The sequence below is a fragment of the Bos indicus genome, chromosome 23 (genome assembly GCF_029378745.1).
Source record: "Bos indicus isolate NIAB-ARS_2022 breed Sahiwal x Tharparkar chromosome 23, NIAB-ARS_B.indTharparkar_mat_pri_1.0, whole genome shotgun sequence".
Lineage (NCBI taxonomy): Eukaryota > Metazoa > Chordata > Mammalia > Artiodactyla > Bovidae > Bos > Bos indicus.
In genome coordinates this window covers 32,374,379-32,401,749 of record NC_091782.1, presented here as the reverse complement: position 1 = coordinate 32,401,749, position 27,371 = coordinate 32,374,379, and the positions used below count along the sequence as shown (strand labels likewise).

General features: G+C 41.5%; 1 protein-coding gene across 20 annotated transcripts in view; it reads right to left on the bottom strand.

The window, feature by feature from the left end:
• Nucleotides 1-27,371, bottom strand: part of ZSCAN12 (zinc finger and SCAN domain containing 12) — a 48,226-nt gene that overhangs the window by 8,452 nt on the left and 12,403 nt on the right. For 6 of the 20 annotated variants that reach the window (XR_011563279.1, XR_011563280.1, XR_011563278.1 and 3 more), the window contains exons 1-4: nucleotides 14,261-14,821; nucleotides 13,034-13,520; nucleotides 7,113-7,251; nucleotides 4,251-5,391 (exon numbers count right to left, since the gene is read on the bottom strand). The exons of 1 other annotated variant lie outside the window; for it this stretch is intronic. Coding sequence is in view for 7 of the 19 variants with exons in the window: in XM_019985259.2 (XP_019840818.2) it covers nucleotides 4,251-5,391; nucleotides 7,113-7,251; nucleotides 13,034-13,456 (1,703 nt within the window). In the remaining 12 variants the exon portion in view is untranslated. Of the gene's footprint in view, nucleotides 1-2,817; nucleotides 5,392-7,112; nucleotides 7,252-13,033; nucleotides 13,521-14,260; nucleotides 14,834-27,371 lie in introns of those variants that run through there. 13 more of the 20 variants (XM_070777512.1, XM_070777518.1, XM_070777519.1 and 10 more) reach the window with 10 other exon arrangements.

The following is a 27,371-nucleotide window of genomic DNA, read 5'->3' as shown; positions in this document are numbered from 1 at the left end:
GTTCCATTCAGTTCAGTTGCTCAGTCATGTCTCTTTGCAATGCCAGGGACTGCACCACACTAGGCCTCCCCTCCCTGTCCATTACCAACTCCCAGAGTTTACTCAAACTCATGTCCATTGAGTCAGTGATGCCATCCAATCATCTCATCCTCTGTCATCCCCTTCTCTTCCCGCCTTCAGTCTTTCCCAGCATCAGGGTCTTTTCAAATGAGTCAGTTCTTCACATCAGGTGGCCAAAGTATTGGAGTTTCAGCTTCAGCATCAGTCCTTCCAATGAACATTCAGGAGTGATTTCCTTTAGGATGGACTGGTTGGATCTCCTTGCTGTCCAAGGGACTCTCAAGAGTCTTCTCCAACACCACAATTCAAAAGCATCAATTCTTCAGCACTCAGCTTTCTTTATATTCCAACTCTCACAACCATACATGACTACTGGAAAAACCATAGCTTTCACTAGATGGACTTTTTTTTTGGCAAAGTAATGTCTCTGCTTTTTAATATGCTGTCTAGGTTGGTCATAACTTTTCTTCCCAGAAGCAAGCATCTTTTTAATTTCATGGCTGCAGTCATCATCTGCAGTGATTTCGATATCACCAAGACAGTGATAACCATCTGGCTCGGTTCACATCTGGTTTAGTTCACTTCAGTCGCTCAGTCATGTCCGACTCTTCACAACCCCTTGTACCACAGCACGCCAGGCCTCCTTGTCCATCACCAACTCCTGGAGTCTGCTCAAACTCATCTCCATTGAGTCAGTGATGCCATCAAACCATCTCATCCTCTGTCATCCCCTTCTCTTCCTGCCTTCAATCTTTCCCAGCATCAGGGTCTTTTCAAATGAGTCAGTTCTTCGCATCAGGTGGCCAAAGTATTGGAGTTTCAGCTTCAACATCAGTTCCTCCAATGAACCCTCAAGAGTGATCTCCTTGCAGTCTAAGGGACTGTCAAGAGTCTTCTCCAACAACACGGTTCAAAAGTATCAATTCTTTGGCACTCAGCTTTCTTTATATTCCAACTCTCACATCCATACATGACTACTGGAAAAACCATAGCCTTGACTAGACGGACCTTTGTTGGCAAAGGTCCCTGCTTTAATGTCTCTGCTTTTTAAGATGCCATCTAGGTTGGTCATAACTTTCCTTCCAAGGAGTAAGTGTCTTTTAATTTCATGGCTGCAATTACCATCTGTAGTGATTTTAAAGCCCCCCAAAATAAAGTCTGACACTGTTTCCCCATCTATTTGCCATGAAGTGATGGGACCAGATGCCATGATCTTAGTTTTCTGAATGTTGAGCTTTAAGCCAACTTTCCACTCTCCTCTTTCACTTTCATCAAGAAGCTCTTTAGTTCTTCTTTACTTTCTGCCATGAGGGTGGTGTTATCTGCATATCTGAGGTTATTGATATTTCTCCCGGCAATCTTGATTCCAGCTTGTGTTTCCTCCAGCCCAGCGTTTCTCAGGATATACTCTGCATATAAGTTAAATAAGCAGGGTGACAATATACAGCCAGGTGTCAGCAATATGTGAACCGTGAACTTCCAGATGTTCAAGCTGGTTTTAGAAAAGGCAGAGGAACCAGAGATCAAATTGCCAACATCCTCTGGATCATGGAAAAAGCAAGAGAGCTCCAGAAAAACATCTATTTCTGCTTTATTGACTATGCCAAAGCCTTTGACTGTGTGGATCACAATAAACTGTGGAAAATTCTGAAAGAGATGGTGCTAGTGATAAAGAACCCGCCTGCCAATGCAGGAGACATATGAGATGTGGGTTTGATTCCTGGGTCAGGAAGATCCCCTGGAGGAGGGCATGGCAGCCCACTCCAGTATTCTTGCCTGGAGAATCCCAGAGGAGGAGCAGGCTAGTCTATAGTGTTGCAAAGAGCTGGACACAACTGAGGCAATTTAGCACGCATCAATACTTACAGCTAGGGCCTTCAGGCTTAGTTCTAGGATCCTTGTTTCCTAGACATAAAAAATTAGGTTTTCAATCCTAGCTGCCTCAGTGCCTAGGTGCACAATTCCAATGTTGGTCTTATTATTAAATAAACAGTCCACTTGTGAATGAATTGTTTTCCAAATGTTAATTTGCTTTCCTATGTTGTGAACCCAGAAAGTTTTCCCACAATCATTGTAAATTCTAATCACAAAAACCAGTATGACACTTTATATGCCTAAAGTACTATTATCATTTTTAAGAGAAAATGTGTTCACAATTACAATTTAGAAAGCTAGGAACATATATATTTCTATAGGACTAGGGACTTTTCTGGTTCAAATCCAATGATGATATTCTTATGTATTATACAGGGATTATGGATAGAGGGACAGGAGATAGGGGCACTAGGGAAATGGGGGTAGAGTCTTTTACAGAAGGGGGAGGTGGATAAAGACAGGGCTGGGCAGAAAGGTTGTTGGGACTAGTTAAAGAGTGGTGAATTACCCTTCTTTTTTCTCCTCTACCTCTTCTGTCACTATCTCACCACTTCAAACCCACTGACCAGCTAGAAGTGAGAGATGAGGGGACTGAAGTTGGGTGGGGTGGGGTGGGAACGTAGTCCTAGGAACGAACTGTGGAGTTTGCTGTGGCAAGGCAGAAAGGAAAAGAAATAAATGAACATCTCAGCAGAGACTAAATATGATTTCTGTAAAGAGATAAACAGACAAGGAGCTATATGTACTTCTGTGACTTGCCTGCTACCTAGTACAGTAATCATCATAGATTCTCATCAAAAACAGAATTTACTCAGTAATATAGGAGAAATGTCAACCAGTTTTCAGTTAATTTTTTTCCTGAAGCCTGAAGGAAAGAATCACTAATCTTTGGCTCTTTTAATACGCTCAAGAAAGTATACAAGTCAAAAAATTGTAAAAGAATTCATAACACAGAGGTGGGAAAAAAGAGAAGTATAAAACAGAGAACACCAGCATCCCTCCCCTAACACACACACACACACACACACACACACACACACAAAGCATGCACTCAGAAGACCCCATGGAGCCTTGGAATGTAGGTGGGTCTGTTTTGAAACATTTAAATTTGAAGGGCTAGAAAGGCCATTGTGAAACCCTAATTTTTAGGCATGATGGTGGTCTAATTCCCTGTTCATTGTAAAGAGCTGCTGGCACATGTCCCCTGAAGGGCTTTCCTCATGCTAAAAATCTGCAGTGGCCTGTATTCATGCTTCCTCACTTCACTGGCAACTGTGATTCAATGCAATGTTTCTCAAATTGTATAGCACATCAAGTGACTATGGAGCTACAGAAATGAAGATTCTCAATCCCCATCTCAGACCTAATGAAGCACAGTATCTGCAAGTGGGACTCAGGTATGTTCAACAAGCACCAAGGTGATTCTGATGTTCACTGATGTTGAGGAATCACTCCTGTAATGAACAGAACTTAAAAACTGTAATGACCTGCACTTGAGCCTCTGGTCTCTTCCTTTGTGTAATACTGTAGCTGTGTCATCATCTCCATAAGCAAGAATATCCTCATTTTTACAGTGGAGAATCATTTTAATTTATAGAAACATTTTAGAAATTAAATGAGAAAAATTCTTTAAGTGTCAAAATATTCGGTGAAATTACTGGCATTCTGACCTCCCAGCGTCTGCCCTTGTTGTGTTTCCAACACAATACCATCAGCTGCCCAACTGCATGAACTTTCTTTAGGTTGGCTTGTTTTGTCACTGATGCTTGCAAACCACAGGCACTCTGATTAATTTGTTCTATTCTAAATGTTTTCTCCCTTTTGCCTTCCAAATATCCCCATCAAACCTTTATCTTTAAAATCTTTCCTGACTACTTCAGACACCAGTGATCTCTCCTTCAGAATTTATAGCACTTACTGCTCGTCAAGTGCCACTTTAATTCTATAATATTTGAGCATCAATTCTACTGTCCTGTGGCCTTAACTAAATAGGTGGACCTATTATCTTCGAAACTAGGTTGTAAACTCTTTTGAGAAAAGGAGCACACAGTGAATTTTTTATGAAATATCCAAGGTTTCCGTATAGCTATAGTGACTAACCTTTTGTCCTGATCATCTCATAGCTTGTATTTCTCCTTAGCCTGAATTCTGTGAGATAGTTTCCCTGCAGTTATCACACAGAACCAGATTTTTCTGCTTTGTGGGTAGTCTGATGTTGAATAAGAGCTGAGTTCTGTGTAAATGACTCCCCACGCACTTTACATGTATAGGGATCACCTCTGTTATGAATTCTCTGGTGTTTACTAAGATCTGACCTCTGTCTGAAGGCTTTGCCGCATTCGTCACATTGGTAGGGTTTCTCCCCAGTGTGGATTCTCTGATGCTGAATGAGGCTCGTGATTCCTCGGAAGGCATTCCCACACTCATTGCATTTATAGGGCCTCTCTCCAGTGTGCACTTTCTGATGTTCCTTGAGGACTGATCTTTGAGTGAAAGCCTTCCCACACTTATCACATTGATAGGGTCTCTCTCCAGTGTGAATTCGTTGATGTTCTATAAGACTTGTCCTCTGAATAAAGGCTTTTCCACATACATCACATTTGTAGGGTTTCTCTCCATTGTGGATTCTCTGATGCTGAGTAAGGCCGCTCTGACTGAAGGACTTCCCACATTCCTTACACTGATAGCATTTTTCTTTGTGGTGGATCTCCTGATGGGAAACAAGGGAGGAGTTATAAACAAAGGCTTTTCCACACTCACTGCACTCATAGGGCTTTGCCCCAGTATGAACTCCTTGATGTTGGGTAAGAATTGAACGCCGACTAAAACTTTTATTACACTGAGTACAATGATAAGGTTTATCTCTTGTGTGGATTTTGAGATGGTGAAAGAGGCCTGCTTTCTGGCTAAAGGCTTTGCCACATTCATTACAGTGGTAGTGTTTCTCTCCTGTGTGAAGTCTCTGATGTTGATTAAGAGCTGACCACTGGGCAAAGGCTTTGCCACACTCATTACACTTATAGAGTTTCTCTCCTGTGTGTATTATTTTGTGTCGAATAAGCACAGTTCTCCCACGGAAAGTTTTTCCACATTCTTTGCATTTGTAGGGCCTGTCTCCAGTATGGATCCTCTGATGTTCTACAAAACGTGAGTGTTGACTAAAAGCTCTTCCACAGACATCACATACATAAGGCTTTTCTCCTGGACAAATTCTCTGGTGTTCAGAAAGATCTAAGTTCTCAGTCAAACTTACTCCATTTTCATCACATGTAGGTTCTTTATCCTCCCTTGAATATTCAGAAGACTCTCCTGTTTTTTCTTCAGGTTCATATGTTTTTTCATACCTAGCTGGTTGAGACATTTCATTTTCAAATTTGCTAGCTATATTCCCATATGGTTTCATTTCTGGAGAAACTTCTTGCTTTAAATTCCTATACTCATTTCCAGTCTCAATATCTGAAATTAAAAATGGATCATACTCATTAGTTTCTTATGGTTGAAAAAGGCAACTTTCATTAGGCAACATAAAATTATTCAAATGAAAAATTACAGAAGAACTTAGAGATCTCGCATGACTATAAAATGGCACTAGAATACAGAACTAATAAACTCAAGCACTCCAAAAACTGTTAAGAAAAAGACCAGTAACCAAATAGAAAACTGGGCAAAGAAAAAAACTGATGGCTTCCATGAAAGGAAATAGAACAGCTCTTAAACACAAGAAAAGATGCTCCCCCTCACAATAAGGGAAAAGTAGATTTAAACAATATTGAATATAATTTTCACCTATTGGATTTGCCAAAAGCTTGATGTAACACTGTGCTCACAACATGAAAATCAAACATTGCCAGTAAGAGTGTAAATTGATCCAAGCTTTATTAGAGGGCAATTTGACAATATATATCAAAATTACAAATATATATATAACCTTTGACCTAGTAATTCCACCTAGAAGGAATTTATGCTACAGATATATTCACACATATGGTTATTTATCACAGCACTATTTGTTATAGTAAAAGAGTGGGGCCAACTTAAATGTTATTAGCAGGAGAAGACTAAGTTAATTGCATGATATAGCCATATTTTTGTTGTTTAGTCACTAAGTCCTGTCCAACTCTTTTGTGACCCCATGGACTGTAGCTCACCAGGCTTCTCTGCCCGTGGGATCTCTCAAACAAGAATACTAGAGTGGGTTGCCATTTTCTTCTCCAAGGGATCTTCCCGTCCCAAGGAATGAACCCTTGTCTCCTGCATTGGTAGGTGGATTCTTTATCACTGAGCCACCTGGGGAGCCTGATATAGTGATATATTTTAATATTTAGCAGCTGTTAAGAAATAAAAAATGCAAGGTTCTATAATCTCAGTGATAAAGAGAGGAAAATATATTAGAATATGAGAAATATACATATATGGTTAAAAATCTCTAGGACACACAAGAAACTAGTAACAGTGACAACCTATTTCAAAATAGAGGTAAGGAGACCAAATGGCTAGGTAACAAAAAGGCAGGCAAACTTTTCACTGGGTAACTTAAGGTTATTACTTTTTTCAACAATGTGGATTTTCACCTGTTTTTAGAAAGTAAGTGAAAAAACAGAGAAACTGGAAATAAGGAAGGTACATTCTTTCACCCCTTCACCCACTTTGAACATTTTGCCACATCTGCTTTATTACTCTTTCTCTTTACAAGAGTAATATATGTATGTGTGTATATATATATTATATATGTATATACATATATGTATATATATAATACATATATACACATATATGTATTTTTCCCTGAACCATCTGAAAGTTAGCTGAAGAGATCATGGGGCAAAGGTTTATTTACTGAAGGACACAGAATAAATTGCAAGACAGTGGTATTGTCTGGTAGGATAAAGGCTATACATAGGAAGGAAGTCAGTATAGAGGAAAATAACTATCAGAAGGACTAAACTAAGTGTTTTCAAATAAAATACAGTCAGGATTCAGAAAATAGTAACATAAAGAGAAAAAAAGTTTCAGAGTGATAAACCAGGCTGCCTCCGGTCTATGCATGAGCCATCAGAGTTCTTGAGAGACCTTCCTGACTTCCATGCTCACAAACAGCACAAAGTACAAAAGAGTCCCAGGGTCCTACGTTGGCCCCCATCTTCCCCTTCCTCCCAAGATGGGTCTTCCTTCTTTACCTTGCTTCTGTTGGGCTTCAAGTTCTGCAGATTCACACTTTGGCTGGGCTTGCACAGACTGAAGGCATATTCTGGGTTCTTGTTCTGTTCTTAGAGGTACGATCTCCTGTAATTCTTGTTCCTCACTGCGGACTGAGACCTGAGGTAAATGAGATATAGCTTAGAACCTTGCTCTGGTAACATTAAATAAGAATATACTATCCAGGGCACTGGCACCCAGCTCCCTGAAACTTGAAATAAACTTCTTTCCATATAACAGCCTGCCATAATCCTACTCAAGGCCAATACAAATGTCACCTCTTCTGGGAAACCTTCCCTTCCCCAGTTGGAAGTAACTTCCCCTATCTTGACAGTTAAAGTATATTAAATGTACCACTTTTACATTTTTGTCTATGCTCAAAGAAATAGAGAAGTGACAAAGAGAGGGAAAAGAAGGTAAAAAGAGGCAGAGGCAGAAAGAAGTGGAAAGGAATTTATGGGGAAATAAGACAGACGTGAGAAAGAAGGAAAGGAAGGGGTAAAAGTAAAGGGAAATAATGAAAGAAATGACAAAGAAAGAAGGGAACAAAGGAGAAAGAGAAAGAAAAGAAAGAGGGTATAAGAAGGAAAGAGGAAAGGAAAAAGAGAAATCTCTCATATTCCTAATAGACAATGCTCTTCTGAGGTCCCCATCCCCCTTCTTTCTTTCTCCAAGATCAGGACCATCTCAAAAAAATCCTCTCTCCTTCACTTTACCTATCTCCACTCTCTTACTCTTCTCCTTTCCTTCTATCTTAGAGGAAGAAGTCTTTTCTTTTTCAAGGCTTGTATCTCTACTTTTGCCTTCAATGTCATCCCTTTCTGCTTCCCTTTGACCCTTGCTCCTTCAATTAACTCATTTACTCAGCAATTTCAACCACTCTGTAGCTTCCTTTCCTCCATTGGGCCCATTGCCTCTTGCACTTAAAAAAAAGAAAAAAAGGTTTCCCCAGCATGGTAGTATAAAAACAGGAATCGGAATCTAATTACTTACTCTGTTTCTTAGTTTAGTATTGATAGCTCTGTCACCTTAGGCTAGAAATCATTCTGAGATTATATGACATCTGAGATTATATGACATGCATGTAAAGCACCTCACATAGGCATGTGATAGGCCCTCAAATTACTTCCCCATCCCTCTTCAATAGCTTGCCTAGTGGCTCAGACTGTAAAGAATCTACCTGCAATGCAGGAGACCTGGGTTCAATCCCTAAATCAGGAAGATTCTATGGAGAAGGGAATGGCAACCCATTCCAATATTCTTGCCTGGAAAATCTCATGGACAGAGGAGCCTGGCTATAGTCCATGGGGTCACAATGTGTCAGACATGACCGAGCAACTAACACACACACACACATACCCTTCAATGGCTAAAGTTTGTAAATAAAAAATTACCATACACTGACACTATTTCTCTGACAGTTTCATTTTGTAATCTTTCCCTCAGAATAAGAGCCAAAATCAGCAGAATACTATCTCAAATGTACAGAAAAAGATGTTTTGATACTTCAAATTTTGGGGTGTGTGTGCTCAGTCACTCAGTCCTGTTCAACTCTTTGCGGCACCATGGAATATAGTCCAGAGGCTCCCGTGTCCATGGTATCTTCCAGACAAGAATACTGGAGCTGGTTGCCATTTCCTCCCCTAGGAGATCTTCCCAAACCAGGGACTGAACACACGTCTCCTGAATCTCTTGTACTGCAGGCAGATTCTTTACCACCAGCACCACCTGAGAAGCCCTCAAATTGGGGGGAGAAGAGAGCAAAAAAAGCCCAGTACAGTGAACTGTGCCTTCTGTCCTTGGATCTTTGACTAGGCCTCATAAACCACTAGCTACCCACAGCAAGCCTCAAAGGAAAGGACTGGTTGGCAATACAAATTCTTCATGACTAAAACCAAGTTACTTCCGCCTACGCCTAAGAATCCCATTCTTTCTTTTGGTTCTCTTCCTACCTCCCTGGCCACTCTCCAGTTTCCAATCTGGTTACTCCCCTGATGCTCTTTTTGTCTCATGGCTTTAAATACCATTCATATTCCGGCAAGTCCCAATTTTGTATTTCTAGAACAGATTTCCACTGCCCACCCCCACTGAATCCCAACTCTTTATATCTAGTTGCTTGCTCAAACTTTCTACTTGGATTTAATGAGAATCTCAAAATTAACACATCTAAAACCTAGCTTTTGATTCCCGTCCCTTTACTCCAAACCTATGTCTCTCTCAATCTTTACTATCTCAGTGAATGACGAATTCATTTTACCTGATGTACGAACCAAAAACCTTGGAATAATCTTTAACTCACTTTCTCTCATATCCTGCAACCTATATAAACACAAATCCTCTCAAGCTCTATCCTCAAAATGTATCAGAATCCAATTACATTTTGCCACTTCCAATGCTATTATTCTAGTCAGGCACCAGCATCTCTTGCCTGGATTACTGCTTATAGCTATAGCCTCCTCAACTGGTTTCCCTGCTTCTAACTTTGTTCCCTATGTTCTCCTTCCCCACCCCCAGGCCCAGTGTAGAACTTTCGCAACATAGAAGCTAGAGTGATTATGTTAAAATTAAAAACTTTAAATTGGAATTAAACGTCAGACTGGGGCTTCCCTGGTGGTCCAATGGCTAAGACTCTGCTCTCAATGCAGGGGGCACAGGTTTAACCCCTGGTGAAGGAACTAAGACCTGCATGCCACATGGTGTGGCCAAGAAAAAAGAGCAGCAACCCTCTACACTTTTTTCACTGGTGCATTCCCAGTGCCTAGTAAACAACAGATGGCCAATAAATATCTGCTGAATGATGCTGCTACTGCTGCTAAGTCGCTTCAGCCGTGTCCAACTCTGTGCGACCCATAGATGGCAGCCCACCAGGCTCCCCTGTCCCTGAGATTCTCCAGGCAAGAACAACGGAGTGGGTTGCCATTTCCTTCTCCAATGCATGAAAGTGAAAAGTGAAAGTGAAGTCACTCAGTCGTGCCCGACTCTTAGCAACCCCATGGACTGGAGCCTACCAGGCTCCTCCATCCATGGGATTTTCCAGGCAAGAGTACCAATTCACTTTCCCCTACGATCTTGAACTCAGGAGTGTTTCCGTTATACTAGTCTTTCAAGCTTGAAAATCCCTAGTGCTTAGCCTAGAATAGACTGCTGAATAGAGTTCTCCATTCTTTCTTCCTTCTTTATACCTCCATCTGTATAATTTTCAATTAATTTCATGCAAAGATGGGCTCGATGAAGGACAGAAATGGTATGGACCTAACAGAAGCAGAAGATATTAAGAAGAGGTGGCAAGAATACACAGAAGAACTGTACAAAAAAGATCTTCATGACCAAGATAATCACGATGGTGTGATCATTCATCTAGAGCCAGACATCCTGGAATGCGAAGTCAAGTGGGCCTTAGAAAGCATCATTACGAACAAAGCTAGTGGAGGTGATGGAATTCCAGTAGAGCTATTTAAAATCCTGAAAGATGATGCTTTGAAAGTGCTGCACCCAATATGCCAGCAAATTTGGAAAACTCAGTAGTGGCCATAGGACTGGAAAAGGTCCGTTTTCATTCCAATCCCAAAGAAAGGCAATGCCAAAGAATGCTTAAACTACCGTACAATTGCACTCATCTCACATGCTAGTAAAGTAATGCTCAAAATTCTCCAAGCAAGGCTTCAGCAATATGTGAACTGTGAACTTCCTGATGTTCAAGCTGGTTTTAGAAAAGGCAGAGGAACCAGAGATCAAATTGCCAACATCCTCTGGATCATGGAAAAAGCAAGAGAGTTCCAGAAAAACATCTATTTCTGCTTTATTAACTATGCCAAAGCCTTTGACTGTGTGGATCACAATAAACTGTGGAAAATTCTGAGAGAGATGAGAATACCAGACCACCTGATCTGCCTCTTGAGAAATCTGTATGCAGGTCAGGAAGCAAGAGTTAGAACTGGACATGGAACAACAGACTGGTTCCAAATAGGAAAAGGAGTACGTCAAGCTGTATATTATCACCCTGCTTATTTAACTTCCATTCAGAGTACATCATGAGAAACGCTGGACTGGAAGAAGCACAAGCTGGAATCAAGATTGCCGGGAGAAATATCAATAACCTCAGATATGCAGATGACACCACTCTTATGGCAGAAAGTGAAGAGGAACTCAAAAGCCTCTTGATGAAAGTGAAAGTGGAGAGTGAAAAAGTTGGCTTAAAGCTCAACATTCAGAAAACAAAGATCATGGCATCCGGTCCCATCACTTCATGGGAAATACATGGGAAAACAGTGGAAACAGTGTCAGACTTTGTTTTTTTGGGCTCCAAAATCACTGCGGATGGTGACTGCAGCCATGAAATTAAAAGACGCTTACTCCTTGGAAGAAAAGTTATGACCAACCTAGATAGCATATTCAAAAGCAGAGACATTACTTTGCCAACAAAGGTTCGTCTAGTCAAGGCTATCGTTTTTCCTGTGGTCATGTATGGATGTGAGAGTTGGACTGTGAAGAAGGCTGAGCGCCGAAGAATTGATGCTTTTGAACTGTGGTGTTGGAGAAGACTCTTGAGAGTCCCTTGGACTGCAAGGAGATCCAACCAGTCCATTCTGAAGGAGATCAGCCCTGCAATTTCATTGGAAGGAATGATGCTAAAGCTGAAACTCCAGTACTTTGGCCACCTCATGCAAAGAGTTGACTCATTGGAAAAGACTCTGATGCTGGGAGGGATTGGGGGCAGGAGGAGAAGGGGATGACAGAGGATGAGATGGCTGGATGGCATCACTGACTCGATGGATGTGAGTCTGAGTGAACTCTGGGAATTGGTGATGGACAGGGAGGCCTGGCATGCTGAGATTCATGGGGTCGCAAAGAGTCAGACACGACTGAGTGACTGAACTGAACTTACTGAATTCTTACCTAAGATATGCCTCTTCCTTTGCAGTCACACTTTCATGATCCTATTTTCAACTTAGACCTTTTTGCCACATGGTCCTTCCCTCTTCAGGCTTTGTACTTCGATGCTAGATTATACTTTCGTTTCATTAGCACTGTGATTATCTAGCAGTATCCTTCAGCCACTAGATGCCAGTGATACCTCTCAATGTTAGGACAACCAAAAATGCCCCAAGACACTGCCAAATGCTCTTTGAGGTACTGAAAAATGTCCCACGACATTGCCAAATGCCCTTTGAGGTACTGGTTGAAAAGCACTGTCTTTATCAATGTTAAAACAAAACAAAATGGTTCAACATAATTTGCCTCTTTTTTTTTTTTTTCTATCTTGGTTTTAGTAAAACTCACTTAGACTCAGAGAGAACAGATTAGGAGCTTCTGTCCTACAGAATGAAATCTAAACTCCAGAGGTTGATATTCAAGGTCCTCCAGTCTCTGTTTTCAACTCTTCTACTGACATCTCACCTTTTCAACTCAACTGGGCTTTTAACCACTCAAAGAAACATGGGTCCCTTCCATGCCCATCCCCCCTAACTTTCCACTCTGCTCCTGCATCTCATTCCTGAGATGGTGACTTTGATTTCTCAATCTTTTAATCCTTTAATGGAGACAAGGCAGAGGATATATCTGCAAAACCTTATTTCTTAATCACTTGTGTTGTACAGAAACGATGTCCCTTTCAAGAGGCTGCTGCCCACCCTTTAATCATCTAACATTTTCTCTGTACTACAAGTCTGTTTCTGGACAGCATTTCACCAAACAGAATTTTGCAGCTTAATAAAGAAATACACAATCCTTCCACAAAAAAGATATAAATAAGTTAGGATTACATTAACCAACGTCTGTGACACTCAGGCCCCTTTCTGATGCACCAATTTTGTCAAGGATACATTTTGTGAAATAGTATTAGACTTCATTCTGGCCTAGAAATCCATAATTCACTTCTCAGACACCACATCTATGTTCTCACCTGATATCCTGGCTCATCCAACTCTCTCTCTAAATCCTCCAGCACAGTCACCACCTCTTCCCCACTCTCTGGATGCTGTTCCTGGACCCAGGCTTGGAGCTCCTCAGGCAAGATGGTCAGGAACTGCTCCAGCACCAGTAGTTCCAGAATCTGCTCTTTGGTGTGGGTCTCTGGCTTCAGCCACTGATGGCAAAGTTCCCGGAGTCGGCTCAAAGCCTCACGGGGCCCAGATGTTTCCTGGTAGCAGAACTGCCTGAAGTACCGTCGGAAGACCTCCCTACTGTGGGTGGTGTTCTTTTGAAGGTTCTGATCCTGTGTAGTGGCATATTTATGCTCCTCCTCCAGCTCCTCTTCCTCTATCTTTACTTCCAAAAGTTCTTCCCGGTCCTTCATGGCCTGGATAGACCAAGTATATGCCATCATTGCTATACAAAAGCTTATCAATGCTTCAAGCAAGATCTCCTGTGTCGTTTTTTTCTGGCTGGAACTGAGGGAGAAGCTATCATCATTAACCCAAACTACACCATAAACAAAAATTGCAAATTCTAAGAATTTAAATATGCACCTCGAAAGCTGCCTCCAGGGTAATCTACTATACTCAGAGAAATGCTCTGATAAAAAAGACTCAGTAGACTAATTTAAAGAAAAAGAATAAGTAAAAGGTGCTAAGTTGTTTCAGGATTTTCAGGACAAGAAAAGTAAGACTAAGAAGGAAATATTTCCACTTAGTAATAGAAAAAAGGAGAATTAAATGGAATAAACAAACATTTACAGCAAACAAATTATAACAAAAAGCTGAGACATCATTGAGTAGTTTCTTTTTAAATTCTTTAAAAACTCAGATGATGCATAATGGGAAATCACTGTCATAAAAGCTGCAGTTACATGAATTTATTTCCGCAGGGACTTAATCTCTCTGCTCCTGATTCTTTATCAAGCAAAAAAGCTGGAGACGTTGTTTTTTCAGGCCCTCTTCTACCCTAGTACCTGTAATTCTAAATATAAAGGGATGCTTGAAAAAGAGGCCCTAGGACGTGGGTCAGCGCCTGTGACCGACGAGTGTTCGGAAATGTCAGATGGCGCAGAATCAAGAAGGGTACACAGCGCGAGGCAAGCCCAGGAGGTATGAGGCGCACAGCCGGGTCTCCCCCTCATCCCGGGCTGTGACCCCCCTTCTCAGAGGGCTGGGGGCTAGCTTCTGCCTCAAGTAGCTTCTCGCGGACCCACCTGGGCAAGTGAGCACCAGAGGATGCCCCGCTCCAGCCTGGCCGGAAGACGGCCAGCAGCCCACCCGCCGCGTTCGCAGCAAAAGCTCGCTCAACCGCAGCCCCAGGAGGCCAGCAGAAGTTTCCCTCCCGGATTCAAGGGGGTGAAGTCTCTAACGATTTCCGAACCGGAACCCACCAAGAGCGACCCACAAAGGCCGGAAGCGGCCAAGGAGTACGGAGCATCTGGTCACTTCCGCCGCCACTCTAGGAAGAGTGAGCTTGCTACTCGGTAGTTCTCCCGTGCACTCTCGAGAGGTGACTACGGAGGATTCACAGGCCCGCAGTTTGACGATAGTTTTCGCCTTCTGCTAGTCTTCCGCTTGCTAGTATCCCCATTCCTCCCAACTGATGGGTGGTCGAGGCATGGCGAGTGTATCTGAGCTAGGTAAATCCTATGCTTTTTCACTCACGTTTATTTGGGTTTCAGCACCCTTGATATTAAAGATGTCTCAAAGGGATTTCTCCTGAGGTCTTCCAGACTCAGGAGGGGACCTCTTCTACACACTTCTCAAGGGTCAACCTGGCGGTTTCTGCTTACGTTTCCACCTTCTACAGTTCCCTTTTATGCGCTAATGATAATGGGTATACATCTGAAAACCCATTGAGTTCAATGGGAAAACTAAAAGATAATTTAGTAAAAAGAGTCCGACTCCACTGAGCGACTTCACTTTCACTTTTCACTTTCATGCACTGGAGAAGGAAATGGCAACCCACTCCAGTGTTCTTGCCTGGAGAATCCCAGGGATGGGGCATCCTGGTGGGCTGCCGTCTATGGGGTCGCACAGAGTTGGACACGACTGAAGCGACTTAGCAGCAGCAGCAAAAATATAAAATTAACACACTGAAAGCAGTACTTTCCAATGTGCAAATAACCAGTGATAAAGTTACAAGATATAATGTAAGAGAATACCTAATTTATAGTAACAACAGCAGCAGCAACAACAACAAGAGAAAGAAAGAAAATAAGTGGGACTAAGTGTAGGGAAAAAATTGCAAAACCGGTATGGGGAAAACCTCCTGAAAGGCCAAATGTATAGTTAGACAAATAGAAAGCCACATGCTAAAAAGACGGTTCAAAAGACTCAACAAAGAAGTCAATCTTCTAAAATAAAAGTATCAACAAATACTGTTCTAGAGTTAGACAAATTGATTATAAAGTTCAAATGGGAAAATAGGAATAGCCATGATACCCTCTGAAGAACAATAGTGAGGGACATACTAATCAGATATCACCACACGTTATAAAGTCCCTACAATTGAGTGTGATGCTGTGTAAGAACAGACAGAAACGGACCACACCCCAGGATTCTTGCCTGGAGAATCTCATGGACAGAGGAGTCTGGCTGGTTACAGTCCATTGGGTCACAAAGAGTTGGACATGAGTAAGTATGCACGCACCACGCACTAGACTGAGGTACATATGGATATTTAGTAAATGATGGTGGCATCATGAATCAATGGGGGAAATGAAGGGCTTGTAGATAAGTTGTATTAGGACAACTGATAGCCATTTGGTCAAAAGTAAAATTGCATTAATATCGCCCATCACATATCACAATCAGGATAAATTCCAAATGGATCAAAAAAACAAATGTAAAAAATATACCTATAAATGTATTAGAAGAACATGAGTAATAATTCAAACATCTGGGAACAGGAAACCTTGCCTCAATTTCCAAAAGCAATAAAAAAAAAAAATAATAATAAGTAAATCTGCCTAAAAATAAAATGGATTGGTTATCAAAAAATACCACAAAGAAAAGTCAGAAGAAAAATAATACACTGGAAAAATGTTTGCAACATATCACAAAGGACTAATATCCCAAATATATAAAGGGTTCCTAAAATATTTCCTAAAAAGAAAATAACTGAGGACTTCCCTGGTGGTCCCGTGGCTAAGACACCGAGCTCCCAATGCAGGGGGCCTGGGTTTGATCCCTGGTTATTGAACTAGATCCCCACATGCCACAACTAAGAGTTCACATGCTGAAGTAAAGATCAAAGACCTCACGTCCCTCAACTAAGACCTGGCCCAGTCAAATAAATGAAATATTTTTTAAAAATAAAAGAGAGAAAAAAAGAAAAGAACCAATAACCCAATGGAGAAAATAGACAAAGGAAATGAAGAGCTGACAGAATAAGAAATTGTAGCAGTGCTCAAATGTCTGTAAAGATGCTCAACTTCACTCTAAATATAAACATACAAACTAAAATCTACACTCAAGTACCATTAGTCATTTTATCAGACTGGAAAAAATTCAGAAGTTTGACAATATACTCTATTCATGAGGAAAGAGGAGCTCTTATGCACTCTTAATTGGAACACAAAATAGTACAGCCCCTATTTGGAAAAATAATAAAATGTAGCAAAATTGCTTACATAAGTTTATTCTTTGTTCCTGCAATAGAAATCCATCCAAAAGATACATTGACAAATCTACAAAATACATATGCACAAGGTTATTTATTTAGATAGTCAAGCTAAAAGACTGGAAACAAACCTAATGTCCATCAATAAGTGACTGACTGAATAAACTGTGGCATAACTACTGAGGCAGCTATAAAAAGAACGAGAAGTATTTTGAGGTACTGCTATAGAGTGACCGTTGGGTGCTGACAGCAGACTACTGGCAGTAGGTAGAATAATGACACCACCTGCTCCACCCTCACCAAGAAGTCTACTGCTCACCTAATCTCCAGAGCCTGTGAATTTATTATGTTACCTGGCAAGAGGGATTCAGGTTGCAGATAGAATTCATCTAATTCTATCCAACTGACCTCAAGATAGGTTTTCTTAGTTGAGAATTAACTTTTTTCTTCCAATAAAGCTTGATTTCTGCACACTGAAACTTGAATTCAATATTACTTTCTCTACTCACAAAACACTATGCTTATATTTTGCTTTTTAAAGTTAAATTTTATTTTAATATAATTGTAGATTCATATGTTTTAAGAAAGAATGCAGAGATCTCATTTACTCTTTACCAAGTTTCTACTAATAGCAATATCTTGCAGAACTATAGTACAGTCACAACCAGAGCATTGTTACAGTCAAGATACAGAACATTTCCATCACTACATTAATCCCTTTTATGAACACACCTAATTCCCATCTTCTCATTAATGACTGGCGACCAGGACTCTGTTCTCTGCTTCTATAATTTTGCCATTTCATATTTATTTTTTCATTTGTTTTCCTTTTTGACAGAATTGTGCAGCTTGTAGGATCTTAGTCTCCCAAATCAAACCTGATTTGATCACTGCAGGCACTCTGCAGTGAAAGCACGGAGTCCTAACCACTGAACTGTCAGGGAATTCCCATATTTCTCTATTTTCTTTTTCTTGGCTTCCTGTAGGTTACTTCAAGAAGAAGTCATTTTTCCTTTTTTAACTGCATTTTGATTTATCTATTTTTGATATTTTGTTGTTGTTCAGTTGCTAACTAGTGTCCAACTCTGTGACATCACGAATAGGCTCCTCTGTCCTCCACCATCTCCCAGAGTTTGCTCAAACTCATGGCCATTGAGTCTGTGATGCTATCTAACCATCTCATTCTCTGTCGCTCCCTTCTCCTCCTGCCCTCAATCTTTCCCAGCATTAGGGTCTTTTCCAGTGAGTCATCTCTTCACATCAGGTAGCAAAAGTATTGGAGCTTTAGCACCAGTCCTTCCAAGGAATACTAAGGGTGAATTTCATTTAGAATTGACTGGTTTGATCTCCTTGCAGTCCGAGGGACTCTCAAGAGTCTTCTCCAACACCACAGTTAAAAAGCATCAGTTCTTCAGCACTCAGCCTTCTTTATGGTCCAACTCTCACATCCGTGCATGACTAGTGGAAAAACCAAAGCTTTAACCATACGGAACTTTGTCGGCAAAGTGAGGTCTCTACTTCTTAATATGCTGCATAGATTTGTCAGTGTTTCTTCCAAGGGGCAAGCATCTTTTAATTTTGTGGCTGCAGTAATCATCTGTAGTGATTTTGGAGCCCAGGAAAATAAAATCTGTCACTGCTTCCACTTTTACCATCTTTGGTAAATCTTTTTGTACACTTTTTTTTTTTAAGTAGTTGCTCTAGGTTTCCAGTTATATATACACACTTATCACGTTCTATTGGTAGCATCTTTTTACCAATTTGAGTGAAGTATAGAAACCTTACTTTCCTTTACGTCTCTTGCCCTTCCCACTTATAATTCTCTTAATTAGATATTTCCTCTAAATATATTTAGCACCACAGCAGACAAAATTACAATTTTTGCTTCAACAGTTAAACATAATTTAGAAAAATCAGGAGAAGTAGGAAAGCTTGCTGTATTTACCCATATTCTTTCCTGATTATTCTCTATTTAGAGATTGTCCTTTTGCCATTTTTTTTAAATGTAGGTTTCCTGGTGACAAATTCTACATCTTACTCATGTGAGGACGTCTTGATTTTTCTGTTCACTCCTGAAGGATATCTTCACCAAGTACAGGATTCTGGCTTGATAGTTTCTTTCTTTCAGCTCTTTAAAAATACCATGTCAGTCTCTTCTGGCCTCATTACTCATAAGAAATCCACTGTCATTTGAATTTCCTCCTACAGATGTCATTTTTCTCTGGCTGCTTTCAAAATCTTTTCGCTGTCTTAGGGTTTGGGTAGTTTAATTGTATTGCTGTTTTGAAAGGATTTCCTTGGGTTTGTCCTGTTTCCATTTTGATCACCTTCTTGAATCTGCAGCTTTACTTCTCTTGCCAAAATTGGTAACTTTTCAGCCACTATTTTAAGTAGTTATTAAGCCCCATCCTCTTTGGGACTTCATTGATATGATCATTACATCTTTCTACAGTTGCACAAATCCCTGAAGTTCTTTGTATCACTGTACTAGTTTCCTTTGGCTTCTATAACAAATTACCACAAACTTGTGGCTTAAAACAACAGAAATTTATTCTGACAATTCTAGGGGCCAGAAGTCTACACTCAAGGCTCTGTCCAGAGACTCTGAGGTAGAGACCCCATTTCTTGTCTCTTCCACTCCTGGTCATCCCTTGGTGTCGCTGGGGCTTGAGGTCACACCACTCCAATCTCTACCTGCATCTTTACATCACCTTTTTCTGTGTGTCTAATTTCCCTCTGCCTCTCTCTCATAAAAATATTTATTATGGCATTCTGGACCCCTTCTGGATAATTCAGGATAATCTCCTTTTCTCAAGATCCTTAATCACTTATTTTGCCATATAAAATAATATTCACTGTTCTGCCACATAATATTTTTAGGTTCTGGTGATTAGGAAGTGAACGTATCTTTGGGTGACTATTTTTTCAGCCTACTACCCTCTGTTTCTCCTTTTCCCCATCTCCAGCTTATTTTCTCTGTTGTTAGAACTGGGTTATTCCTGTTGTTTAGTCTTCTAGTTCAGATTTTCTCTAGCCTCCATCCTGTTGTTAAGGCCACCCACAGAGCTTTTAATATTATAACTGTATTTTTCAGTTCTCAAATTTCCACTTGATTTTTTTTTTACATTTTCTATTTACTTGCTAGGACTTTCTATTTCCTTGCTGAGGGTTTCTTTCTATATTTTCACTTCTTTTATATGTGTTCACAATTTCCCATTGAAGCTTTTTTAAAAAAACGTTTATCTGGCTGCACCAGGTCTTAGTTGCAGTACACCGGATCTCTGATTTTCTTGCAGCATGCAGGATCTTTAGTTGCAACAGAAGTGATGTGAAGTCGCTCAGTCATGTCCAACTCTTTGCAACCCCATGGACTATAGTCCACCAGGCTCCTCCATCCATAGGATTCTCCAGGCAAGAATACTGGAGTGGGTTGCCATTTCCTTCTCCAGGGAATCTTCCCGACCCAGGGATCGAACCCAGGTCTCCCACACTGCAGGTGGATGCTTTAACCTCTGAGCCACCAGGGAAGCCCCTAAGTTGCACTATGTGAGATCTAATTCCCCTACCAGATGTTGAACTGGAGCCCTCTGCATCAGGAGAGAAGTCTTAGCCACTGGACCACCAGGAAAGTCCCTCATCGAAGCTTTTTTTTTTTTTAATCATGATTGCTATAAATTTCTGTTAATTCTAAAACCTCTGTTAATTCTAAAACCTCTATTCGCTTGGTGTTGGCATCTCTTTTCATTCCATTTGCGATCTTCCTGGTTCTTGGTATTTCGGATTTTTTATTGCTATTTTGTACTGTGTTATGAGACTGGATCTTAATTAAACCTTAGGTTTTAGCTGGTTTTCCCTGAAACTACTGTGGCAGGGTAAGTAGGGAACGGTGACACTAAGGCAACGTCAGAAAAGGGCCAGTGAGGTCCGGACTTCCACCATCACTCAGCAATAACTAATCAGCGCTCACACAGTGTCTGTGGTGACCACATGAAACTCAGAATTTCTACCCCTACCCAACAGTAAGGAGAACCTAAATGGCAATCAAGTAGAAACTTGGATTTCTACATTTACCTGACAGTAATGAGCTGCCACCCTCCTCTACTTCCCCTGCCACACTTTTGAATCTGTTTTCTTCGCCACAGAAATGAACGAGCACTTCCCTTTGCTTTGCAAAACTGTGAGGATCGCGTTATAGTTTTTATTTTTTTAAGAACTAAACCTCTACAAATATGTAATCATGACCATTACTATAAGAGCTTTTCATGAAAACTGAGAAACTGCTCAGTTAAGTTCACGAAAAGTGTAAGAAACCATGTTTTAGCCTTAAGGTCCATCAACCGATGGACACTGGAGGAGTTTCCCCGCTAGTAAATGCGTCTCCTTCGAAAACCAGATGGTGCACACAGACCCAGCCCTGTACCCTGTTTGTGTTTAGCTCTCTGCATCGCTGAAACTTACAGAAGCTCCAACATGGAAGAGTCCGGTCCTGAGGGATCTATGTAAGGCAAGGAAGAGGAACCCAAGCCAGGCCTAGGAAAAGAGGACAACACCCCCAATCCAGCCCCAAGATCTCTGCAGAAGTAAATGGCAACCCACTCCAGTATTCTTGCCTGGGAAATCCCACAGACAGGGGAGTCCGGCAGGCTCCAGTCTGTGGGGTCTCAAAAAGAGTTGGACGTGACTTGGCGACTAAACCAAAAATGGAGCATCCAGCCTCGGGATGAACCAGGTTTCCACCTACTCCAGTTACAGTCCTGAGTCAACCAAGGAAAGGGGTATTTAAGCCACAGCTCACACCAGGAACTGGAAATACGTCACAACACTCAAACGCATCTCCGTCGGTTCCTCAGCCGCCTCTCTAGGAAACTCAGAGGACCTGTCATTTTCGTGGTTGGTCTGGCAACTGAGTTAAATTCACCCATTCCAGTCCATCTTAGTTCGCTGATTCCTAGAATGTCGACGTTCACTCTTGCCATCTCCTGTTTGACCACTTCCAATTTGCTTTAATTCATGGACCTGACATTCCAGGTTCCTATGCAATATTGCTCTTTACAGCATTGGACCTTGCTTCTATCATCAGTCGCATCCACAACTGGGTATTGTTTTTGCTTTGGCTCCACCCCTTCATTCTTTCTGGAGTTATTTCTCCACTGATCTCTAGTAGCATATTGGGCACCTAGTGACCCGGGGAGTTCCCCTTTCAGTATCCTATCATTTTGCCTTTGCATACTGTTCATGGGGTTCTCAAGGCAAGAATACTAAAGTGGTTTGCCATTCCCTTCTCCAGTGGACCACGTTCTGTCAAACCTCTCCACCGTGACCCGTCTGTCTTGGGTGGCCCCACATGGCATGACTTAGTTTCATTGAGTGAGACAAGGCTGTGGTCCATGTGATCAGATTGGCTCGTTTTCTGTGAGTATGGTTTCAGTGTGTCTGCTTTCTGATGCCCTCTTGCAACACCTACCACCTTACTTGGGTTTCTCTTACCTTGGACATGGGTATCTCTTCACGGAAGCGCAGCCGCTTCTCCTTACCTTGGATGAGGGGTATCTTCTCACGGCCACCCCTCCTGACCTTGACCATTATATCTACTACTGTGGGCAGGAATCCCTTAGAAGAAATGGAGTAGCCAACATGGTCAACAAAAGAGTCCAAAATGAAGTACTTGGATGCAATCTGAGAAACGACAGAATGATCTCTGTTCATTTCCAAGGCAAACCATTCAATATCGTGGTAATCGAAGCCTATGCCCCAACTAGTAAGGCTGAAGAAGCTGAAATTGAACGGTTCTATGAAGACCTACAAGACCTTTTAGAACTAACACCCAAAAAAGATGTCCTTTTCATTATAGGGGACTGGAGGCAAAAGTAGGAAGTCAAGAAACACCTGGAGTAACAGGCAAATTTGCCCTTGGAATATGGAATGAAGCAGGGCAAAGACTAATAGAGTTTTGCCAAGAGAATGCACTGGTCATAGCAAACACCCTCTTTCAACAACACAAGAGAAGACTCTATACATGGACATCACCAGATGGTCAACACCAAAATCAGATTGATTATATTCTTTGCAGCCAAAGATGGAGAAGCTCTATATAACAGCAAAAACAAGACCGGGAGCTGACTGTGGCTCAGATCATAAACTCCTTATTGCCAAATTCAGACTTGAATTGAAGAAAGTGGGAAAAACCATTAGACCATTCAGGTATGACCTAAATCAAATCCCTTATTACACAGTGGAAGTGAGAAATAGATTTAAGGGACTAGATCTGATAGACAAAGTGCCTGATGAACTATGGACAGAGGTTCAAGACACTGTACAGGAGACAGGGATCAAGACCATCCCCATGGAAAAGAAATGCAAAAAAAGAAAAATGGCTGTCTGAGGAGGCCTTACAAATAGCTGTGAAAAGAAGAGAAGTGAAAAGCAAAGGAGAAAAGGAAAGATATAAACATCTGAATGCAGAGTTCCAAAGAATAGCAAGAAGAGATAAGAAAGCCTTTCTCAGCAATCAATGCAAAGAAATAAAGGAAAACAACAGAATGGGAAAGACTAGAGATCTCTTCAAGAAAATTAGAGATACCAACGGAAAAGTTCATGCAAAGATGGGCTCGATAAAGGACAGAAATGGTATGGACCTAACAGAAGCAGAAGATATTAAGAAGAGATGGCAAGAATACACAGAAGAACTGTACAAAAAAGAGCTTCACGACCAAGATAATCATGATGGTGTGATCACTGACCTAGAGCCAGACATCCTGGAATGTGAAGTCAAGTGGGCCTTAGAAAGCATCACTACGAACAAAGCTAGTGGAGGTGATGGAATTCCAGTTGAGCTATTTCAAATCCTGAAAGATGATGCTGTGAAAGTGCTACACTCAATATGCCAGCAAATGTGGAAAACTCAGTAGTGGCCACAGGACTGGAAAAGGTCCGTTTTCATTCCAATCCCAAAGAAAGACAATGCCAAAGAATGCTCAAACTACCGCACAATTGCACTCATCTCACACGCTAGTAAAGTAATGCTCAAAATTCTCCAAGCCAGGCTTCAGCAATATGTGAACCGTGAACTTCCCGATGTTCCAGCTGGTTTTAGAGAAGGCAGAGGAACCAGAGATCAAATTGCCAATGTCTGGATCATCGAAAAAGCAAGAGAGTTCCAGAAAAATATCTATTTCTGCTTTATTGACTATGCCAAAGCCTTTGACTGTGTGGATCACAATAAACTGTGGAAAATTCTGAAAGAGATGGGAATACCAGACCACCTGACCTGCCTCTTGAGAAACCTATATGCAGGTCAGGAAGCAACAGTTAGATCTGGATATGGAACAACAGACTGGTTCCAAATAGGAAAAGGAGTACATCAAGGCTGTATATTGTCACCCTGCTTATTTAACTTCTATGCAGAGTACATCATGAGAAATGCTGGGCTGGAAGAAGCACAAGCTGGAATCAAGATTGCCGGGAGAAATATCAATAACCTCAGATATGCAGATGACACCACCCTTATGGCAGAAAGTGAAGAGGAACTCAAAAGCCTCTTGATGAAAGTGAAAGTGGAGAGTGAAAAAGTTGGCTTAAAGCTCAACATTCATAAAACGAAGATCATGGCATCTGGTCCCATCACTTCATGGGAAATAGATGGGGAAACAGTGGAAACAGTGTCAGACTTTATTTTTGGGGGCTCCAAAATCACTGCAGATGGTGATTGCAGCCATGAAATTAAAAAATGCTTAGTCCTTGGAAGGAAAGTTATGACCAACCTAGATAGCATATTCAAAAGCAGAGACATTACTTTGCCATCAAAGGTCTGTGTAGTCAAGGCTATCGTTTTTCCAGTGGTCATGTATGGATGTGAGAGTTGGACTGTGAAGAAAGCTGAGCGCCGAAGAATTGATGCTTTTGAACTGTGGTGTTGGAGAAGATTCTTGAGAGTCCCTTGGACTGCAAGGAGATCCAACCAGTCCATCCTAAAGGAGATCAGTCCTGGGTGTTCATTGGAAGGACTGATGCTGAAGCTGAAACTCCAATACTTTGGCCACCTCATGCGAAGAGTTGACTCATTGGAAAAGACCCTGATGCTGGGAGGGATTGGGGGCAGGAGGAGAAGGGGACAACAGAGGTTGAGATGGCTGGATGGCATCACCGACTTGATGGACATGAGTTTGAGTGAACTCCGGGAGTTGGTGATGGACAGGGAGGCCTGGCGTGCTTTGATTCATGGGGTCGCAAAGAGTCAGACAAGACTGAGCGACTGAACTGAACTGAACTGGCAACTGACCCAACTTTGCGAGCTCAGAAAGTGAAAGTGAAAGCCGCTCAGTTGTGTCCGACTGTTTGCGACCCCATGGACTGTCCATGGAATTCTCCAGGCCAGAGTACTGGAGAGGGTAGCCCTTCCCTTCTACAAGGGATCTTCCCAACCCAGGGATTGAATCCACGTCTCCCACATTGCGGGCCGATTCTTTACCAACTGAGCTATCAAGGTGCATGCTCAGAGGTTTCCTCCTAATCGATAAGGCAGGCAAGTCGACAAGGGTTCTTTTGTAACCTCTGGTGTCCAGGAGCCACTCAATCTGGGCTTGTTTCTTTCTACCCCAATGAGGACACCTGGCCACTCTCACCGGATGCTGCGCAGCCCTAGGTTCCCTTAGCACCAGGTCCTCTGAGCTTTCAGCCCTTAGGATCACTCTCCAGAAGAGTCTCTTAAGATACCAACTGACAATTACCCTCACTCGGTTCCCAGGGTCAGAAGCAATAATCAACACCCACCTATGGGAAGAGCAGCAACAAAAGGGGCAGAGGATGGCTTGCCCTCCACTGTTTTAATTCTTTGAATAACTGAGTCCCTCTGAGTAACCTAACCACTGATTTTGTCCGTCTGGGGTGGGGCCGGGCAACTGCACTTCAAACAGCCTAGGTGATTCTAACACAGGTAGACACCAAGAAACAGTGACTTCATCATAGAGCTAAGGTTGCTAGCATGGAAATCTGAATGTGGGTCCAGAGACCTAAAAACATCACAGGGTAATTTACAGACTGTGTTCTTCTCCCAGTTCTCCTTTTTATGGATAGTATTAAAATAAATGAGAACCAAAGGCAGAGATTACCACTGCTTGAGACACCAGTACCTAAGACACTTGAAACAACTGAGATGGAGGGACTTCTAATACGTACTGTGAAGATGAAGAACATCACTTGGTAAAGATGTCTCTGTATCTATCTTTTTATTTTTTATTTTTTCTCTTTGGACACCATTGTTGCCCTCTGATTCGTTTTTGTATTCTCACATTTTGGCCATCCTTTTCCTCTTTTCATCTGTTTTTTGCTGATGCCTAAAATGTGTCAGGAGGAGAAGGGGACGACAGAGGATGAGATGGCTGGATGGCATCACTGACTCAATGGACGTGAGTCTGAGTGAACTCTGGGAGTTGGTGATGGACAGGGTGGCCTGGCGTGCTGCGATTCATGGGGTCGCAAAGAGTCGGACACGACTGAGCGACTGAACTGAACTGAACTGAAAATGTGTCTCAGGGCTCCAAGTCTAAGTGTTCATGAAACTACATATAATTCACAGTGATCTTTGTTCATAGTTTTTTAAAAAAACTTTTTTAATATGGCTAAAAAACAGATCACCATAACTAACCACTTGGGTTTCACTTTTCTCAAGTAGGTATGAAATGAGCTAAACTCCAAAATTTCTTTTTAAATCTCAGTATTTTTTTATTCTTGGAAAAGGAGAATCAGAGAATGGCAACCCACACCAGTATTCTTGCCCGGAAAATCCCACGAACAGAGGAGCCTGATGGACTATGGTTCATGGGGTTGCAAAGAGTCGGACACAACTCAAGTGACTTGCATGCATGTATGCATTCTCTGACTATATACTGAAAAGCTCCTACTATACCTTTGATGATTCTACACTGCCTATCAAACAAAGACTCAATGCATTAGAAAAGTGTTCAAGGCCCTCAATCTGGCCCCCACCTACAATCTCCCACTCCTGCACTTCCCTGCAGGAACTCTGTGACCCAGACAAACTGGAAACCCTTTGCCTCTTGAACATGTCTTAAATTAGGGTCTTGCCTCACTCTAGTCCTTCGGCCAAAAACACTTTCCTCTATCCTCCATCTCCCTCTGCAAAGAATCTACATTTCTCTCCATTATTAACTCAACATTTAACCAATGACCCACATATGTTGGTATATATTTTGTATTTAAAAATTCTAAAACAGAAAATCTTCATATTTTATAAAATTTTGACCTTAGGTATACTTTCATTTAGAATCTCCTCAGAAATAACTTCTGTCTTACTAGCAAAATATTAAAAAAATCTTCTACTAGAAGTTACTTTTTTTAAAGGAAAGCATTGTCAGATACAGAAAATAGGAATCATTTCCAAATATAAAAATATGGACAGTCTTGATTCTCCTAGAGTCCTGACCTTCAACTCAAAATTATAGTGAAAGAGAATCTTCAGGGCTCTATCCACAACTCTAGGTAGGTTTTAGTTGCAAGACACTTAGCCATTTCTTCCTCTTTTTTTTTTTTTTTGGTTGCACCTAAGGCATGTAGGGAGAAGGCAATGGCACCCCACTCCAGTACTCTTGCCTGGAAACTCCCATGGACAGAGGAGCCTGGTAGGCTGCAGTCCATGGGGTCACTAAGAGTTGGACACGACTGAGCGACTTCACTTTGACTTT